The sequence below is a fragment of the Pipra filicauda genome, unplaced genomic scaffold (assembly GCF_003945595.2).
Source record: "Pipra filicauda isolate LSUMZ 115617 unplaced genomic scaffold, ASM394559v2 scaffold763_size104425_pilon, whole genome shotgun sequence".
In the NCBI taxonomy this organism is placed as follows: domain Eukaryota; kingdom Metazoa; phylum Chordata; class Aves; order Passeriformes; family Pipridae; genus Pipra; species Pipra filicauda.
In genome coordinates, this window is record NW_024104935.1 from 26,433 (window position 1) to 44,952 (window position 18,520).

Sequence of the window (18,520 nt, forward strand, 5' to 3'; positions counted from 1 at the left end):
CCGTGGGCCTCGCCCTGTCCCCGGGCTGCCCGTCCGGGAGGACGCGGCCACCGGGTCGGGGCTGCTCCGGGCATGGCCCCTCCTGCAGCCGCCCCGGGGTGACAGCGAGGGGGGTGAACAGCCCTGGGGTGGCACCGGGGACACTGAGGTGGTACAGGGGACACCGGAGCGGCACCTGGAAACAACGCCTACTCTCTGTTGCTAATGAGGCGGGGGTTTCAGTTCCTCATTAGCATAAGAGGGGGAGTGGGCGTGGTTTTCGGATCTTCATTAGAATGAGGTGAGTGGGCGTGGTTTCAGTTCCTCATTAGCATAAGAGGGGGAGTGGGCGTGGTTTTCGGATCTTCATTAGAATGAGGTGAGTGGGCGTGGTTTCAGTTCCTCATTAGCATAAGAGGGGGAGTGGGCGTGGTTTTCGGATCTTCATTAGAATGAGGTGAGTGGGCGTGGTTTCAGTTCATAGCGTGATGCGGAGTGGGCGTGGTCTCGCCGTCGCACGTGCTCGGCACTTCATTCGGTGTTCGTGGGGCTCCACTCTGGGGGTCGAACAAGACAAGTACCCCAAAATCAAGTGTCCTGTTGGTCCCGCTCCCTATGCTTGTGCAGCTCCTTCCTTGTCACACAACGCACCGCAGGAAAACTTTGGGGTGAAAAGGAGCTGTTTGGGTCCCTCCTGGGCAGGGGCAGAACTGAAACGTTGTTCCTTTTGCTGTCGGGGCGGAGGCAGCGCCCGCGGAGTTTTCAGTGACAGGTTTCACCACGGAGTGCTGATTAGAGGGAATACTGCAACTGCCGTTAACCCTTTCCAGCGGGGTGGCACACGGGACACCGGGGTGGCACAGGGGGCACACAGTTCACCCTCCTGCCCGCTCCAGCCACTCTCCTGTCTGTCCCGGTGTCCCGGCAGCTCCCGGGCCAGAGGGGCCCGTGCCGTGCCCTACTGCCGGCTGGGCAAAGGTCCTGCTCCGACCTCTGTCCCCGGCCCCGCCCGTGCCCGGCCATGGAGCTGCCGGGGGCCCTGAGCCCACCGTGGTGGCTCCTGCTCCTCCTGCCCTCGGGGCTGCTGCTCTGGGCCAGGCGCAGACCCCCCTGGGACCCCCGCAAGTGTCCCGCCGACCTGACGGGCAAGACAGTGATTGTCACCGGAGCCAACAGCGGTGAGCGGGGACGGGGACGTGTGTGGGTGACACGGAGCTGTGGGGTGTCCTGCGGAGAACGTGGGTGTCCCTTCTCCAGCCCTGGTGCCCAGCCCCTGCCTCGGGGCTGCAGACGGCTGTGGGAGCAGCCGGTGGCTGGTCCCTGGGAACCCACAATGTGATCCCCGGGCCCCGGGCCCATGGCACCTCATGCCGGGTGGGCACCCCTCGTGCCCCCTGCCCACCCTCGGTGTCCAGACTCTGTCCCGGCTGCGTTAATGACTGACAGCCAAGGTCACCACACTGCCGGCCACCACGGCCACCCTGTCACACCAGGAAGGGGGTCACTGCTCCCACCCGTGTCCCACTGCTGAGCACGGGGTCGGGCTGGCACAGCCGGGGACACTGGGACCCCCAGGTTGGGATCGGGGTGTCCCCGTGTGCCCAGGGACAGGGTGGCCCCACGTGTGCTCGGCTCCGTTCCCGCCCCGGTTGCTCCCTGCTGTGCCGGAACACTGACACAGAGCTGTGTGGGTACTGGGCTGGGGGGGGGTTTGGGGCCCGCAGAAGGGGCTGCCCGGACCCTGGGGACAGCAGGTGACCCCCGGGGACCCCTCGCATTGGGGGCCCGGCGGGGATCAGCCCGGCCCGCTCCGTGTGCCGCAGGCATCGGCAAGTGCGTGGCCATGGACCTGGCGCGCCGGAACGCCCGCACCATCCTGGCGTGCCGGAGCCGGGAGCGGGGCCAGGCGGCGGTGGAGGAGATCCGGGCGGCCACCGGGAACCCGGCGGTGGTGCTGCGACTGCTGGACACGGGCTCGCTGGCCTCGGTGCGCGCCTTCGCCCGCGCCGTGCTGCGGGAGGAGCCGCGGCTCGACGTGCTGGTCAACAACGCCGGGGTCACCGGTACGGCCCCGCGGCCCCCGCCCGGTCCAGCGCCCCGCCCCTTTTGTGCTGCCCACACAGTGCCCACCCCCCTTTTCCAGGGCTGCCCTTCACCATCACCTCCGAGCGGCTGGAGCAAACCTTCGCCACCAACTACCTGGGCCCGTTCCTGCTCACCAACCTGCTGCTGGGTGGGTGGGGGGCCGGGGGGCTCTGGGGTGCCCTCCCCTCTCACACCATTCCTGCTCACGCCCTGCTGCCGGGTGAGCACAGGGGTGTGGCGGATCCGGGACCCCTCCCCGCTCACCCCCTGCTCCTCACAGACCTGCTGAAGGCCTCGGCGCCCTCGCGGGTGGTCAATGTCTCGTCGTTCCGGCACAGCGTGGGCACGGCCGACAGCGGGTTCCTCACGGGGCAGCGGCACCCGGGTGGGTACGACGCTGCCTACAGCAGCACCAAGCTGATGAACCTGCTCTTCACCGCGGAGCTGGCGCGGCGTCTGCGGGGCACAGGTGGGTGCCAGGGTTGGCTGTGCCGAGGGGCACCCGGGCACGCCCAAGGGCCACCCCCATCCCACCCCCTCTGTGCTGTTGTGCCACGGCCCAGGGGCTGCCGATGGCGCTGGGGGGTCTCACCCCAGTTGGAGACTCCCCAGAACACGTGTGGGCAGCAGAACCCCGGCCAGGGTGGCCCTGGCGCCAGGCACGGGGGAGGCCCTGCTCTGAGGCCGGGCTGGGGCTGCTCCCGCCGTTCCCCGTGGTGCCCTGGCGTGGCACTGACGCTGCGGCCCGGCAGGGGTGACGGCCAACGCGCTGAGCCCCGGCGTGGTGAGCACCAGCATCATGCGCCACTTCAGCTGGGCCGTGCGGGCGCTCTTCGTGCTCCTGCGCCCCTTCATCAAGGTGAGCGGGGCCGGGTCCTGCCCGGCCCGGGGCAGAGGGGGGGCAGGGGCTGCAGGACCCCCCTGACCCGCGTCCCCCGCAGTCGGCCGAGCAGGGCGCTGCCAGCACCATCTTCTGCGCCGTGTCGGAGGAGGCCGAGGGCGTCAGTGGGAAGTACTTCGACAGCTCGTGCCGGCTGGCGCTGCCCTCGGCGCCCGCCCGCGACGCCGCGCTGGCACGGAAGCTCTGGGAGGCGTCGGAGCGGCTGACGGGGCTCACGGAGGGACCCCGGGGCTGAGCCCTCGGCACGTGGCCACACAGGGAGACCCTCAGGGTGGGGAGGGAGACACGATCACCCCTCTGGTTGCCGTGTGCCCGCCCCGTGCCACCCAAGGGATGACACAGCGCCGGCCCGGTGGGAGTGTGACCCCTTTATTAAAGCCCCCAGTGCCGTCACTCCCAGGTGATGTCCAGGTCCAGGCGCTGCCTCCGCACGAACTGCAGGAACCCGTCGTAGTCGCGCCGGTGGATGTCGGGGCAGCGGGACAGGTCCAGGCGCCGCAGGGGCCCCTCGGAGCCCAGCAGGTGCCACACGGTGTGGGGGGACACCTGGCTCCCGGCCAGCGAGAGCTCCTGCAGCTCCCCCAGCTCCGGCTCCAGCACCGAGTCCAGCGGGAAGGGCAGGGCGAGCAGGCACAGGCTCTGCAGCCGCGGGGCCCGGCTCAGCACCGAGGCCAGCGTGGAGCTCAGCACCGGCACGTGAGCGGCTGGCACGGGCCCGGCCAGGGCCAGCGAGAAGCTCTGCAGCTGGGGCAGCCCCTGGGGCAGCAGGTCGGTGGCCCAGCGGGGTGGCAGGGTGGGGGGCTCGGCAGGGGCGTGGGGGTCCGGAGGAACGTGCAGCTCGGTGCTGAAGCTCTGCAGGCCGGGGCAGCCGGCGAGCAGGGCGGGCAGCGACAGCGGGTCTGGGCAGCTGAAGCCATGCAGGGTCAGGGCGTGCAGGCGGGTGCCCAGGGCCTCCGCCAGCGGCAGCACCTCCGCCAGCGCCCGGCCACGCTGCCCGGCACAGCCCAGCGTCAGCCGGGACAGGCACTCCCAGGCCGGCAGCTCCCGCAGCCCCGCGGGGCCGGGCCCGTCCCCCAGCCACACGCTGAGCTCCTCGGCCCGGGGACACACGGCGCGGCCGGTGCCCAGGGCGTCCTCCTCCAGCTCCTCGAGCTGCCGCAGGGGCAGGGTGAGCGGGGGCCCCCCCCGGCCCCGCGCCAGCTCCCGCAGCGCCGGGAAGCCCTCGGGGTCGGCGGTGCCGTCCAGCTGCCCCGCGTGGAGCAGGCGCAGCGCGTCCGGCACGGCCCCGTGTGCCAGCACGTCCAGGCGCGGCAGGGCCAGCAGCAGGAAGGCCACGGCGGCCGCCGCGTCCCCGTCGGGCTCCAGGTCGCGGGCCAGCAGCACGCGCAGCGCGGGGCAGCCGGGGGCCCGTGCCAGGGGGTCGTAGCCCAGGTGCCGCAGGGCGCGCGGGGTCACCTTCCTGCAGCCGGACACGTCGAGCTCCCGCAGGAGGCGGCAGCAGGAGCCCACGGCCGACAGCACCTGCACGTTGGCCTGCGTGTGTGCCAGCCCCAGGCGGCTCAGCCGCGGCAGCCCCTCGGCCACGTCCACCAGCACGGCCGGGGAGAGCCGCCCGCAGCCCCCCAGGTCCAGGGAGCTCAGGCCCTGCAGTCACACGGGAGACCCTCAGCGGGGCGGGCAGGGGGGCACAGATCCCCCGTACCCACCCGTGGTGGGTGGGCACCCCCTGCCCCACAGAAGGTGGGCACCCCAAGATGCCAAGCAAGATCTGGGACCCCCACCCACTGCCCCTTTCCCATGGACCCTGGTACCCCCAGCCCCACGGGGGGTGGGCATCCCCAGTGTCACAGAGGATGGGCCCCACTCTCCCAATCCCATGGACCACAGCACCCCCAGCCCCACGGAAGGTGGGCTTCCCCAGCTCCATGGACCATTGCACCCCCAGCCCCATGGAAGGTGGGCTTCCCCAGCTCCATGGGCCACTGCACCCCCAGCCCCTCTCCCCCATCCCCACAGAGAGTGGCACCCCGAGCCCCAAGGCCCATGACAGCCCCCCATGGAAGCTGTGTCCCCACTGCCCCAGCCCCAGGGAAGCTGTGCCCTGCTGCCCCAGCCCAGGGAAGCTGTGCCCCGCTGCCCCAGCCCCATGGAAGCTGTGCCCTGCTGCCCCAGCCCCAGGGAAGCTGTGTCCCCACTGCCCCCGCCCCAGGGAAGCTGTGCCCCGCTGCCCCGTGCCCACCTGGCAGCGCAGGACGACGAGGTGGCCCAGGGCGTTGTTGGCCAGGGCGGGGCAGTGCCGCAGGCTGAGCTGGCGCAGGTGAGGCAGCAGCAGCAGGTGCAGCGCCGCGCGCGACAGGCGCCGGCTCGTCCCCAGCAGCCGCAGCAGCTCCTGCACCAGCCCGCAGGCTGGGGGCACGGCTCAGTGGGGCACCCACCCACCGGGCAAGGGGGGCCAGCAGGGCTCGGGACCCCCGTTCACCCCACACGAGGGTCAGCGGTGCCCGGCACCTCCACCCGCCCCGCAGGGTGGTCTCAGGGCCCTGGCACGGCCACCCACCCACCTGGGGGTCAGCGATACCCCTCCACCCATCTGGGGGTCCCAGGGCCCCGGCACCACCTCCTGCCCAGCATGGGGGGCTCAGGGAGCCTGGCACGCCCCCTCCCCTCCCCTGGGGGTCCCAGGGCTCACCCAGGTCGTTGAAGGGGCCCACGAGGAAGCGGAACTCGTACTCGTCCAGGTAGTTGTCACTGTAGTCCTTGGCCCAGAAGCTCTGCATGTGCTGGGCCAGGCTCTGCAGGCACAGCGAGGCCAGCGTGGGCACTGCCCGCCGACGGGGCATCCCTGGGTGGCACAGGGACGGGGACAGTCAGGGATCAGCCACTGTGGGCACTGCCCGGTGCCGGGGCATCCCTGGGGACAGGGATGGGACCGGGACAGTCAGGGATCAGCCACTGTGGGCACTACCCGGTGCCGGGGCATCCCTGGGTGGCACAGGGACGGGGACAGTCAGGGATCAGCCACTGTGGGCACTGCCCAGTGCCGGGGCATCCCTGGGGTGGCACAGGGACGGGGACAGTCAGGGATCAGCCCCTGTGGGCACTGCCCGGTGCCGGGGCATCCCTGGGGTGGCACAGGGACGGGGACAGTCAGGGATCAGCCCCTGTGGGCACTGCCCGGTGCCGGGGCATCCCTGGGGACAGGGATGGGACCGGGACAGTCAGGGATCAGCCCCCACGGCCACCGCTGTGGGGACAGGGACACTCAGGGACGGGACGCGGCCCCGCCACCCGGCACGGCCCGACCTCCTTTTGGGGTCCCTCTCGTCAGCCGGGGCAGAGCCGGCCCCGCCCGGCCCGGCCGTGCCCTCGGCCCCGCCCGGTGCCCCTTTTGGTTTCGGTTTCACTCTGTTCTCGGCTTTATCCTGGGGGGAATCCCACCGCGATCCAGGGATGAACCAGCGCGGCCCGACCTCTGAACCCCCCCGGGCCCCCCCAAACCTCACCCGCAGCTCCCGGCGGGCAGCGGCGGCTCCGGGAGCGGGCCAGGAGTTATCCCGGGGTTAAGTGGGTCCGGGGACTCCCGGGTGGTGGCACTGGCCCGTGTCCCTGGAATTCAGCAAGGAACGAGGGGGTGAATCCTGACGGGATATTAAAGCCTCGGCCCGACACCGAATCCCAGTTCCTGAATGTGTAAACTTGGGAGACATCCCGGAGAGCCCAGTGGGGTGGGGAAGGGTCACCGGGGTGGAAACTGGAGAGAAGGAACACCAGCCCTGCTGCCGGGGGGGCCGGGGACATGGGAACATGGAGACCGGGAAAGGACCCTCCGGGTATGGGAAAAGACCCTCTGGGAGAAGGAAAAGACTCCCAGGGACAGGGAAAAGACTCCCAGGGACAGGGAAAAGACCCTCTGGGATGTGGAAAAGACCCTCCTGGACTAGGATGAGATCACTGGAGACTGGGAAAAACTCCCGGGGACCGGGAAAAGACCCTCCAGGGCCAGGAAGAGACCCTCAAGACACTGGGAAAAGCCCCTCCGGGGAGCAGCTCCGGGCACAGGCCGGTGGGAAGGGGCGGCGGGCGCGGCAGGACCTCGGGAACACGGGAGTAGAGGAACGAGGTGCCGGTGCCGGGCACGGTGAGGGACGCGGGGCCGGCAGGGCCGGGTCACACCGTCGCTGTCACCGCCACAGCCCCGGGCACGGCCCCCCGGGGGCAAAACTGCGGGACAGGGGCGGGACAGGGGCCGCGGCGCCGGGATCCGGGCGCGGGGAGCGGCGGGACTCGGGATGGCACCGCGGCACTGCAGCCCTGGGACCCGGAGCGGGTCGGGATCGCAGCGCTGGGACACGGGGGGGGATCGGGGACGGCGGGGGCACGGGAACAGACCCCTCCCGGTGCCGGGATCAGCGGGGACAGTCCAAGGCAGGGGGATCTCTCCCCCACACCGGCCGCTTTGGGGACCCCTCCTTGGGGACCCTCACTCAGGGACCCCTCCTTTGGGACCCTTCCTTGGGGATACCCCCTTAGGGACTCCTCCTCAGAGACCCCTCCCCAGGGACCCCCTCCTTGGGGAACTCCCCCTTTGGGGGTACTTCCTTGCGATGCCCCCCTCCGAGACCCCACCCCGGGGACCCTTCCATGGGGAACCCCCTTTTGGGACCCCTCCTTTGGGGACCCTTCCTTGGGGAACCCCCTTTTGGGATCCCCTAATTGGAGACCCCCTCCTTTGGGACCCCTCTTTTGGGACACCCTCTTAAGGACTCCCCTTCGGAGACCCCTCCCCAGGGACCCTCCTCAGGGACCGCTTTTGGGGACCCCCCTCTTCACCGACCCCCCCCGCCTTGGGGACCCCCCCCTTTGAGACCCCCGACCACCCCCCCTTGGGAGTCTCCTCCTTCCCCCTCCCGCGCTGGAATCAACACCAAAACCACACCACCAGGCCCAAGACCGAGCCCGCCAACCCCCCCGCCTCGAGCGGGGCGGCGCGTAAACAACCCGTCTCCATGGCAACACCTCCCGGGACCACCCCTCCCCTCGCTATCACTGGGACCCGCCAGCACTTACCGGCGGCTCCTCTCCCCCGTCTTATCCCTTCTCTTCCCGTCCCGTCCCGACTGGTCCCATCCCCTTTTTTTTCTTCCTCTTCCTCCTCCTCCTCCTCCTCCCCTCTCTGCCAGGCCCCGCCATGACACCCCTCCATGGGCTTCACTGCGCGCTTTGCGCTTGCGCGCAACACGAAGGACCCCTTTTGCCCTTACTGGCCCCCTCCGGGCTGCCCCGCGCCGTGCCTGACGCCCAGCGCGGCCGTACGGCCGCGCTGGGCGTCAGGCACGGCGCGGGGCAGCCCGAGGGGGGGCCTTGTGGTCGGGCGTGGTCGGCGGTACCGGGAGCGGCCTGGCCGGAGGTACCGGGGGGGGGGGGGAGCTGGGGACACACACGATGGGGGGGGAGGATTGTGGGGGACAAAGGGGGGAGATTTGGGGCGTGGGGGCCACGGGGAGGTGTGGCGGGGGTGGTGGGGAGCGGTGCGGCCCCGGTTATGGGGGTGCGGGGGGTGCAGGGTGTGTAAAAGGGGGGGGGTGGGGGCGTGTAAAGGGGGGTTTTGGGGGGGGGGGGTCCGGGGGGGTTTGGGGGGTGGGGGGTTGTATAGGGGGTGTGTTGGGGTCTTTGAAGGGAAGTCTAGGGGCGATTATGGGGGGGGTAGCATGCGTCTGGGGGGGGGGTTAAGGCGGGTTTTGGGGCGGTCCGGTGGGTGGTTTGGTGTTTGGGGGGGTGGTCGGTGGGTTTGTATAGGCGGGGGTGGGAGGGTCTGGGGGGGGGGTCTAGGGGTTGATTATGTGGGGGTGGTGGTATAGAAGATGCGTTTGTGGGGAGGTTAAGGGGGCTGGAGGGTGTCTGAGTGGTGTTTTGGGGGGGTGTCCGGGGGGTTTGGGGGGGGGGGGGTGGGCTGTGTGGGTCGTGGGGGGTTTCTAGGGGTGATTATGGGGGGGTAGATGCGTCTGTGGGGGGGGTAAGGGGGCGTGGGGGCGTCTGAAGGGGGTTTTGGGGGGGTCCGGGGGGTGTTTGGGGTGTGTGTGGGTGTATAGGGGGTCTGTGGGGGTGTCTGGGGTCTGAGGGAGGGGTCTGTTGGGGGTCTGGGGGCGATTATGGAAGAGTAGAGGCGACTATAGGGGGGGTTAAGGGGGCGTGGGGGCGTCTGAGGGGGGGTTTTGGGAGGGCCTGGGGGTGTTTGGGGTGTGTAGGAGGGCTCTGGGGGCGATTATAGGGGTGTACAGTGTTCTGTGGGGGCATCTAAAGAGGGGGTTTGGGGGTGTCTGGGGTGTTTGTGGTATGTGGGAGGGGTCTGTGGGGGTGTTGGTGTGTGAGAGGGGTCTATGGGGGTGACTATGGGGGTGTAGAGGGATCTATGGGGGCATGTGGATGGAGTGTGGGGGTGTCTAAAGGGGTGTTTGGGGGTCTCTGTGAGGGGTCTGGGGGTGTCTGAGGTGTGTGTGCAGAGTCTGTGGGGTCTAAAGGGGTGATGGGGGTCTGTGGGTGGGTCTCAGGGGGCATATGGGGGTGTTTGGGGTTCTGTGTAAGGGGTTTATGGGGCATCTGGGGGGGCTGAGGGGGTGTGTGGGTGTGTTTGGGGGTCTGTACGAGGAGATAATGGGGATTTTGGAGGGGGTCTGGGGGCATATGGGTGCGTGTGGGAGGCACAGGAGTGTTTGGGGGTCTGTGTGGGGGTCTTTGGGGGGTCTGTGGTGGTGGGGGGGATAAAAAGATGTAGGAGGGAGTCTTTGGGGTCTGGGGGGAGTACAGGGGTCTGTGTGAGGGGGGTCTGGGGGTCTGTACCGGAGCAGGGCTCAGTCCAGGGTCTGTTACCCCCTGTGGGCCCCCCCAAGGCCCCCCATTCCCCAGGGACCCCTAAAGATCCCCATTCCCTGGGCCCCCCGAGGCCCTTCATTCCCAAGGTTCCCCCTCAGGGCCCCCCTTTTCCCGGGAGCTGCCTGTGGCTGCAGCTCCCGGGGCTGTTCCCTCTGCAGTTCCCCTTTTCCCAGCGGTGCCAGGACCCTCCGCTCCCTGTGGAATGTCGGGGGCTCCGGGGGGGGCTCAGGGGGAGGAGTTTGGGGGGAAGGAAAACCCCCCAGTCCCTCGGGATTGCAGTGGGGGAGTGGGAAGGTGGAATGAGTCAGTAATTAGTGCCCGGGCTAATTGGGGGAGCTCGTTAGGGCTGGCGGGGACAGAGCGGGGCTGGCACGGCCAGGAATTCCCGGTCCTGCATCCAGAGGAGGCCCAGCACCTTCCAGCAGGGAATTCTGGCTGCTGGGAACTCTGTCAGCCCTGGTTGGTACGACTGGTGAATAATTAATTAATGGGATCAATTCTCTGTTAATTAATTACCAATTGGGGGGAGCTCATTAGGGCTGGCAGGGCTGGATCTCCCCAGTCCTGGGTGCAGGGAAGGCAGAGCCCTTTCCAGCTGGGAATTCTGCCTGCTGGGAATTCCGTCGGAGCAGGGCCCACCCCCGTTAGCACAGTGTGTGAATAAACAATGAGATGGATTAGCTGTTAATTAGTTACCTTAATTAAATTAACAAGCCCCGGTTAATTAAGGGGGTGCAGGCCGTACCTGTGTGGGCTGTGAGGGGTCCCGGGGGCTCTGCTGGTGCCATCCCTCGCTCTGGGAATTCCGGGATCCGGACTGGATGGGTGGGGATGGTCCTTCCCACGCCCTTCCCGGGCCGTGGGGTCCTGGCAGGCCCCAGTTCCACGCAGCATTTTCGGGTGTCTGTGTCTGTCCCCCAGAATTCCGGGTGCGCTCGTGTCGGTCGGGAATTCCCGCAGCCCGGGGCTCTCCCACGGCGCCTTCCCGGGGCTGCTGGAGGCTCCGGGCAGGCTGTTTGGGCACCTGCCCAGGGGACCTTGGAGCGGTTCCTTCATCCCTTCCTCCCTCTGTTCCCGAAGGAGCGGGGCGGTGGCTGTCCCTCCCTCGGGGCTGCGGGGTTGATCAGGGGATGAGATTCCTTCGGTGTGTCTGAGGGGAAAACGGGGAATTTTAATGGATTTCAGCCTGAGCAGCTGCCGGGGCTGCCCAGGCGGTCACGTGTGACTGATGATCCAGAGCCCCAAATTCCACCCCGATGCGGCAGAGGAAAATTTCGGGGGGGTTTTCACCCATTCCTGAGCTTTCCAGTCTGCCCCGTTTGCTGGAAAAATGCCTGAAGAATGGAAAACAGCAGGGCAGGACATGGGTGGTGGGGATGGCAGGGATGCAGGAGCTTGGGGGGCAGTGCCCCGGCTGGATCGGCCCCTCGGCTCTGCAGCCAGCTATTCCAGGGTGCTCCAGGGATTGGGGTGCTCCAGGGATTGGGGTGCCCAGGGATTGGGGTGCTCCAGGGATTGGGGTGCTCCAGGGATTGGGGTGCTCCAGGGATTGGGGTGCCCAGGGATTGGGGTGCTCCAGGGATTGGGGTGTTGATGGAATGGGGTTTATGGATTATGGAATCCCTGGGTATTCTCCCCCCCCCGCCCTCCTTTACCTGCTCTCTGAGGGAGGAGGACGGCCAGGAATTCCGTAAGGAATGAGGGAGAGAAGTTGAGGGCTGGGAATTGCTCGGAGCAGGATCCCGGGGGTTTGTGAGGGAGGGAATCCGGGAGCTGCTGCTCCCGCAGCCGAGCAAAGTCCCGCAGGGAAGGGGCAGTTCTGGCGTGCCCTTCCCCGAGCGCTGGAGCGGAGCAGGGACGCGGTTAGATCGGCTTTCCCGGGAACGATCCCACCTGGAATTGGCCGGGAATGCCGGGGGGTTGGATGGGGATGAGCCGGAATCCACTGACCTCCCGCCGCGTCCTTGGCGTGTCCGGGCGTTGCTGTGGCTACGGAGCATCGATCCCATCCCGGCTCCCTCCCGAGCTGGGGTTGCCGAGGGACCCGCGGGGGCTGCGGTGCCGCGGAGAGCCGGGAGGGCGCAGAATCCAGGGATCTGCCGGGTCCTAGTGCCGGGATCAGCCCCACCTGGAGCGGGGGGGGCTCAGCCTGGAGAAAAGGAGGCTCAGGGGGGACCTTCTGGCTCTGCAACCCCCTGACATGAGGGGGGAGCCGGGAGGGATTTGGGCTCTGCTCCCAGGGAACAAGGGACAGGAGGAGAGGGAACGGCTCCAGCTGTGCCAGGGGAGGTTTAGTTGGATATTGGGAAAATTCCCTCTGGAAAGGGCTGTCCAGCCCTGGCACAGGGGTGGAAACACAGTCCCTGGGGGGATTTAAGAGCCCTGTGGATGTGGCACTTGGGCACGTGGTCAGGGGTGGCCCTGGCAGTGCTGGGCAGTGAGTGGACTTGGGGGTCTCAGAGGGATTTTTCACCCTAAGCTGTTCCATAATTCCATGGAGATCGGGGTGTGATCCCTGCAGGGAGTGCAGTGCTGGCCTTGGTGACACCCTGTCCCCCCCTCAGGTTGTTCCCAAGTGACCTGGGTGAGGAACTTCCTTTTAGGTGCTGGATGTCCCTAATTTGGGGGGGCTGGTGAAGCCCCTGCGTCCCTGAGCTCTGTGGCAGGAGAGGGACTTTGGACAAGGCCTGGAGGGACAGCACACAGGGAATGGCTTCCCAGTGCCAGAGGGCAGGGTTAGATGGGATATTGGGAGGGAATTCCTGGCTGGGAGGGTGGGGAGGCCCTGGCCCAGGTTGGGCAGAGAAGCTGTGGCTGCCCCTGGATCCCTGGGAGTGTCCAAGGCCAGGCTGGAGCAACCTGGAATAGTGGAAGGTGTCCCTGCCCATGGCAGGGGGTGGCACTGGATGGGTTTTAATGTCCCTTCCCACCCAAACCATTGCATGACTCCTTCATTCTGTGATTCCCCTCCTCAGGCAGAGCAGAGCCCAGGCTGACTTTTGGGGTCCCTGAGGGGTGTGCAGGGCTTAGAGAGGGATTAAAAGAGTCTCAAACTCATCAGAATTGGTTATCGACACAACAACCACCGAACCCCGAGTGCTGGTTTAGAATTTCTCTCCTGAACTGAGTTTTCTGGCAAACTCATCCCAACCCCAAAGTCCCCTTTGTGAAGGAATTTCACTGGGGACTGGGTGTATAAAACACGTATAAATGCAATGAGGTGGAATTTTTTCTTGTGCTACACAAATAGTGGGAGATTCTGAAGGGCTTTAACCTCCTGCTCCATGTGCTCCCTGAGCTGGGGCTGTTCCAGCTGGGTTTGTCCCAGATCCCAGGGAGGAGCCTGGAGCATCAGGTGGGATGTTTTTGGGGCTTTTTCACCTGTGATGAGGAGTTGCAGAGAGAGTTTGGGCGCAAGAAAATCCACGTGGGTCCCGCAGAGCGACGGCTGGAGCGGTGTGTGGGGAGGTCCGTGTCCTGGGAAGTGGAGTGGAGCTGGGATGGGTGGCACTGGGGATCCCTGGAGGTCTGTGGCACCTCCTGCTTCCTCCCAGGGTCCCCCAAGCCCGGCCAGGTGTGACCCCCCTGTGGGGAGGATGCTCCAGGCTGCTCCAGCCCAGTCTCCATCCCAGGCCGTGGCTCCAGGGACTCTCTGAGTGGCAGTGGGGTCACCCAGCAGCACTTGGGGTACGTGGCACTCCTGATAAATCCCCAAATTGCTGGGAAGGGGCTGGGCTGGGGTCCTGCTCCCTGTGACAGCCCCGTCCCCTCTGTGCCCGCCCTGCTGAGAACAGCAGTGCAGTTATTGCCCAGGATTAATCAGAGAGTGGGTGTGTTTCCATGGAATTGGGACACTGGAGTTTCTGGGAGCCTCAGGAAGGTTTGTTCACCCTGGGGATTTCTGTGCCTGGAGCAGCAGCTCATCCTGACGTGGCTCTGCCTGACTTTGGGGAAAAAATGGAATTGTTTTCCTCTGCACAGAGCAGGTTTGGGCCCAAACCCACAGACTGTGCACAGGGGCAGCCAAAGCCCCTTGGTGGTTGGGGTGTGCCTGGAGTGCTCTGGGGCATCTCACAGTGCTTTGGTATTTCCCAAAACCTCCCCTGTCCCCCTGATTCCAGCACTAATAAAGCTCCTGCCCCACTCGGGCTTCTTGTCCTGGGCTCAGGATGCTTGTGGGTCCCTTCCAGCTCAGGGCATTCCATGATTCCTTCCCCCAGGGGTTCCTGTCCGTGCCCAGGGCAGGCAGTGAATAAACCAGGAGATGGGGAGTGGTGCTTGTGACTCGGTTGTGTTGAGAAATGGGATCTCCCTGGTGGTGCCCGTGGGATATCCATCAAAAACAGGGATTTAATGGCATTTCCATGACTTACTTCCAAAGTCTCTTGGTTTATTTTTTTGTGTTTATACCCGATTTAGTGTGGCTTTAGGAATTCCCAGTGCACAGGGAATGCTGGACATGTGTGGCCTTGTGGTGCAAGGCTGTGGGGACCCCCCAGCGCTGCAGCTGAGCACCCTCTGAGGGAGCCTGAGGGGTCTCCAAGGTTTTAATTCCAGTTTAGCTCCAAGTGACCTAAAACTGGGGCTCTCCTCCCTTTTTGGCAGCATCTGTCCAGGCTGAGAGGCTCCACATAGCCAGGGAATCCCTGTCCTTTGGGGCCACCAGGGCCTGGATTGGAACAGAAAATGGGTTTGGGTTTTCACAGTGATGGAGTCGCCATCCCTGGAGGGGTTTGGGTTGGATATTGGGAAAATCCCCCCTGGAAAGGGCTGTCCAGCCCTGGCACAGCTGCCCAGGGCAGGGGGGAGTCCCCATCCCTGTGGCACCTGGGGACATGGTCAGGGGTGGCCTGGGCAGAGCAGGTGGACTTGAGGGCTCAGAGTGATTCTCCAGCCTGAGGACTCCACGATTGTGGGATTCCATGGCTGTTTTCAGCACAGGGTGCCCAGGGCAGCTGTGGCTGCCCCATCCCTGGCAGTGTCCAAGGTTGGACAGGGCTTGGAGCAGCCTGGGACAGGGGGAGGCAGGGGGTGGCACTGGGTGGTCATTGAGGTCCCTTCCAACCCAAACCATCCCATGATCCTACGAAATTGTGTTTCTGTGGGAAAAATTGTCTCATGCTTCAGGTTTAACGTGGAAAACTGGGGAGGAGGGAGAAGGAGCCGTGTGGTGTTTGTTTATTTTTGAACAAAGAACTGCTCTTCTGCTCCACCTGGGAGCAAGGCCTGGCTGATATTTCCTGGTATTCTCCTTGGTTTGGGTCTGTCCTGCTGTTCCCAGGGCTCTGTGGGAAGAGCAGTGGTGAGTTCCCATCCTCTGGGGGGGTGGTATCCCAGGCCCCCCCATTCCTGGAGCTGCCAGAGCACTCACCCTTCCTCCCTGTCTGAATTCCTCATGAAATTCTGTGGCTCTTTCCATGTTTTCCTTGCACTTGGAGGGAGGTTTCTTTAATTTGAGTTCCCTCTTGGCATTCCAGCCCCTCCTTGGAACACAACTGCCGTGGGGTGAGCACCCTCCAAATGTTTGTGCACCAGGCCCAGGGCTGTGTCCCAGTCCAGGCTGCTCCCTGGATCTGGGACTGGCTGCAGGGGAAAGGAACAGCAGAAATCCTTTAGAGTTTAGAAATCAGGAAGAAATTCCTCCCTGGGAGGGTGGGGAGGCCCTAGCCCAGGTTGCCCAGAGAAGCTGTGGCTGCCCCTGGATCCCTGGAAGTGTCCAAGGCCAGGTTGGAGCAACCTGAGCTGGGGGAAGGTGTCCCTGCCCATGGCAGGGGGTGGAGTGGGATGGGCTCTAAGGTCCTTTCCCATTCCAGGATTCTATAAACAGGTGACAGAGGTGTTATTTCCTCCCAGATTCCCAGGGAAGCACTGGCAGCTTCCGGTGCCAGAGGAGGTTCTTCCCTCTGGGGATCAAATCACTCAGATTTTCTAAAAGGGAAGAATTTTGCTTTAATACTTGCCATGGAATCACAGAATGGTTTGGTTGGGAAGAGACCTTAAATCCCAATGATTCCAACCCTGCCATGGGCAGGGACACCTTCCACTAGCCCAGGTTACTCCAAACCCCATCCACCCTGGCCTCGGACACTCCCAGGGGTGGGGAAGATACTGGAGAGGCCCCTGTGGATCCTGAGTGGAGCAGGGAGCCCCAGCATGTGCTGGGCCTGGGAGAGACATGAACGGGAGTCTGAGGGCAGGGGGGGGTTATTTTGGGGTCTCTTTGTCCCACAGCCGTTGGGTTTGGCTGCCACGGGACCAGGACCCCCCTGCTCCCAGGGCACATCTGTGCTGGGGGTTCAGGACCCCCCTGCTCCCAGGGCACATCTGTGCTGGGGGTTCAGGACCCCCCTGCTCCCAGGGCACATCTGTGCTGGGGGTTCAGCTGCTTTGGGTGTGTTCCACCTGCTTTGTGTCTGCACAGTGCAGGCTTTGGCACTGAATGCCCTGGCTGTCCCTGGAGCTGAGGGGAAAGGGAAGGAGCTCGTTCTCTTTGTAGCTTTTTGGGGACTTTTGGGTGGATTCTGTGTGTGTGACATTTCCCTTAAACCAGCATGGAGAGGGGGAGCAGCTGGAGCTCCGGTGACCAGCGGGGCTCTGGGGTGGCTCTGCTTGAGGTCTTGTGAGAAATCCCCATTTTCCAGCTGGGTTTGGTGTTGTTTATCCCAGCTGTGTGTTGTTAAAGCTCATTCCCTTCAATACCATTGCTGTGTCCTCGATGGCCACCAGCTTCATCCTGGCCTTCCTCTCCCTGAGCGTGCCACGCTCGGTGCCATGGCTGCTTTTCTGGGGCACATCCGTGGTTTCCTCACTGTCCTGGCTCCTGAAGCCACGTTCCGGCTCAGTGCCAGTGTTGGGTCACTCGTCCAGCCTGGAGGAGGCTGAGGGGACACTCATGAGGGGCAGCTCCGACCTCTGCTCCGTGTGAGCAGGGACAGGATCCGAGGGAATGGCTGGAGCTGTGCCAGGGCAGGCTCAGGCTGGATCTCAGGGAAAGGTTCTTCCCCCAGAGGGTGGTTGGCACTGCCCAGGCTCCCCAGGGCAGTGGGCACAGCCCCAAGGCTGCCAGAGCTCCAGGAGGGTTTGGACAACGTTCTCAGGGACAGGGAGGGACTGTTGGGCTGTCTGTGCAGGGCCGGGAGCTGGACTGGGTGATCCCTGTGGGTCCCTTCCAGCTCAGGATGTTCCATGGCTCTGTGGTTTGGGGGTGGTTCCGTGTGTCGGGGTCCCGGGGGGACACGCTGGGCACGGGATCCTGGGATGGGGGTGTTGGGCAGTGCCCGGGCCTGGTGGCTCCCGAAGCCCCGTTAGCCCGATCAGCGCCGGGGACGTTAATTTGGGATCTGTCAGCTCAGCCAGCAGCAGGACAATTAGTGACTGTTAACAACGCCTGTTAATTAAACCCCTTGGGCTCCGCTCACCTGTACCTGGGGGGAGGTTGGCACTGCTCCGGGGGGCTGTTTTTCCTCAAATTCCGCCGTGGAGGGAAGAGCAGGACATGGCTGGGGGGGGACAAGCCTTGGCTGTGTGCGGGCACGCCTTGGCTGTGTGCGGGCACACCTTGGCTGTGTGCGGGCACGACACCTTGGCTGTGTGCGGGCACGCCTTGGCTGTGTGCGGGCACACCTTGGCTGTGCGCGGGCACACCTTGGCTGTGTGCGGGCACGACACCTTGGCTGTGTGCGGGCACGCCTTGGCTGTGTGCGGGCACGACGCCGCGGTGACGGCCGGGGGTCCCGGTCGGGGGGTCCCGGTCGGGGGGAATGCGGGGTGTCCCCGCCCGGTGCCCGCAGCGGGAGGAGGCTCGGAGCGCCGTGGGAGCCGTGGCCGTGCCCTGGCCGAGCCCGCTCCCGCTCGTGCGGGGAGCCTTAGGACCCAGCGAGCCGCCGGCGCGGTGACAGGTCTGGAGCAGCACTGGCGCAGAGTGGCTCCGTCGGCAGCGCTGGAATTCTCTGTATCCCTCCCTCGGAGCATCCTCGCCCAGAAAAGGGCTTTTCCCCCTCTGTGCCGCCCGGCGGAGCCCCGGGAGGGGAGGGACGCGCGCGGGGATGCTGGGATCGGCCGGGACGCTGGGAAGCGCCGCTGGATGAGCTGAGAGCGTTGGCTGGGATTCGGGAATCTCGGGAGCAGCATGGCCCAGGGCAGGAGGCACGCGTCCGGCCGGGTAAGGGGGGCTCCCCGGCTCCTGTCGCGACCCATCGCGGTGCCGTGGCAGCGAAAATCCCTGGATTTGTGCTGAGATCTCGATTGTGCTCCCCGCGCTCCCGCATCCCTGGAATGTGGCACCTCCCTCGCCGACAATGATGCTGGGGGGGGTGGATGCTCCGGGCTGCACCAGGGCCGTGTCCTTTGGCCGGAGTTACCTGCCCGTGCCGGGAATTAGCCCCGGCTAATTCCCCCGGTTAATTACCCCCGCTAATCCCCCCGGCATCGCGGCACAGCCTTCCCGGGGCTCGGGCACAGCCTTCCCGGGGCCGCTCAGCACAAAGATTCCGGGTGTTTTCCTCCCTGCGGCGGGTGTTCCCTCCCTCCGGGCCGCTTTTCCAGGCTGCACGGGAGCGACGCCGGAGCTTCCGCGGGCCTGGCAAGCGCTTCCAGGTTTTTCCGTATTGCAGCTGCCCCCGGGCCGTGCGGTGCCAGCGGGCCCCCGGCCCCCCCGGCCGGCCTTTCCCGGGAGTTCGTGTCCCT

The 18,520-nt window shown here is 65.7% G+C and overlaps 3 protein-coding genes across 10 annotated transcripts in view; 2 read left to right on the top strand and 1 right to left on the bottom strand.

Annotated features, from left to right (window-relative positions):
* Positions 1–932: 932 nt before the first annotated feature.
* On the top strand, positions 933–3,364 carry LOC113988222 (retinol dehydrogenase 13-like). The gene is made up of 6 exons (XM_027721599.2): positions 933–1,157; positions 1,803–2,042; positions 2,123–2,212; positions 2,345–2,533; positions 2,817–2,923; positions 3,006–3,364. Exons 1-6 carry the CDS (start codon positions 1,001–1,003, stop codon positions 3,198–3,200), a joined length of 978 nt encoding a protein of 325 aa, XP_027577400.1. The 5' UTR covers positions 933–1,000; the 3' UTR covers positions 3,201–3,364.
* On the bottom strand, positions 3,319–11,912 carry LOC113988223. Of its 5 annotated transcripts, none has more exons than XM_039389750.1 (8): positions 11,786–11,912; positions 11,491–11,497; positions 10,581–10,985; positions 8,033–8,138; positions 6,469–6,571; positions 5,655–5,807; positions 5,205–5,371; positions 3,319–4,609 (listed from the first exon to the last, which is right to left on the bottom strand). In XM_039389750.1, exons 6-8 carry the CDS (start codon positions 5,803–5,805, stop codon positions 3,356–3,358), a joined length of 1,572 nt encoding a protein of 523 aa, XP_039245684.1. In that variant the 5' UTR covers positions 5,806–5,807; positions 6,469–6,571; positions 8,033–8,138; positions 10,581–10,985; positions 11,491–11,497; positions 11,786–11,912; the 3' UTR covers positions 3,319–3,355. The 5 variants fall into 5 exon arrangements, with proteins under 5 accessions (XP_039245684.1, XP_027577401.2, XP_039245683.1 ...); XM_027721600.2 differs by having other exon boundaries at positions 11,491–11,676; XM_039389749.1 differs by lacking the exon at positions 11,491–11,497.
* Positions 11,913–17,766: 5,854 nt separating this feature from the next.
* DCTN1 (dynactin subunit 1) overlaps positions 17,767–18,520 on the top strand; it is a 44,970-nt gene continuing 44,216 nt past the window's right edge. For all 4 annotated transcript variants that reach the window (XM_039389746.1, XM_039389743.1, XM_039389744.1 and 1 more), the window contains exon 1: positions 17,767–17,996. In XM_039389746.1, the coding sequence (XP_039245680.1) occupies positions 17,964–17,996 (33 nt within the window). In that variant the 5' untranslated portion in view covers positions 17,767–17,963. The remainder of the gene's footprint in view (positions 17,997–18,520) is intronic.

Coding starts and splice junctions, on each gene's coding strand:
- LOC113988222 (XM_027721599.2), top strand. CDS start 1,001: ATGGAGCTGCCGGGGGCCCTGAGCCCACCGTGGTGGCTCCTGCTCCTC. Junction 2,043..2,122: donor CAACAACGCCGGGGTCACCG/GTACGGCCCCGC, acceptor CCCCTTTTCCAG/GGCTGCCCTTCACCATCACC. Junction 2,213..2,344: donor GCTCACCAACCTGCTGCTGG/GTGGGTGGGGGG, acceptor TGCTCCTCACAG/ACCTGCTGAAGGCCTCGGCG.
- LOC113988223 (XM_039389749.1), bottom strand. CDS start 5,805: ATGCCCCGTCGGCGGGCAGTGCCCACGCTGGCCTCGCTGTGCCTGCAG. Junction 5,372..5,654: donor GGGCCCCTTCAACGACCTGG/GTGAGCCCTGGG, acceptor CCGTGCCCCCAG/CCTGCGGGCTGGTGCAGGAG. Junction 4,610..5,204: donor TCGTCGTCCTGCGCTGCCAG/GTGGGCACGGGG, acceptor GTGTGACTGCAG/GGCCTGAGCTCCCTGGACCT.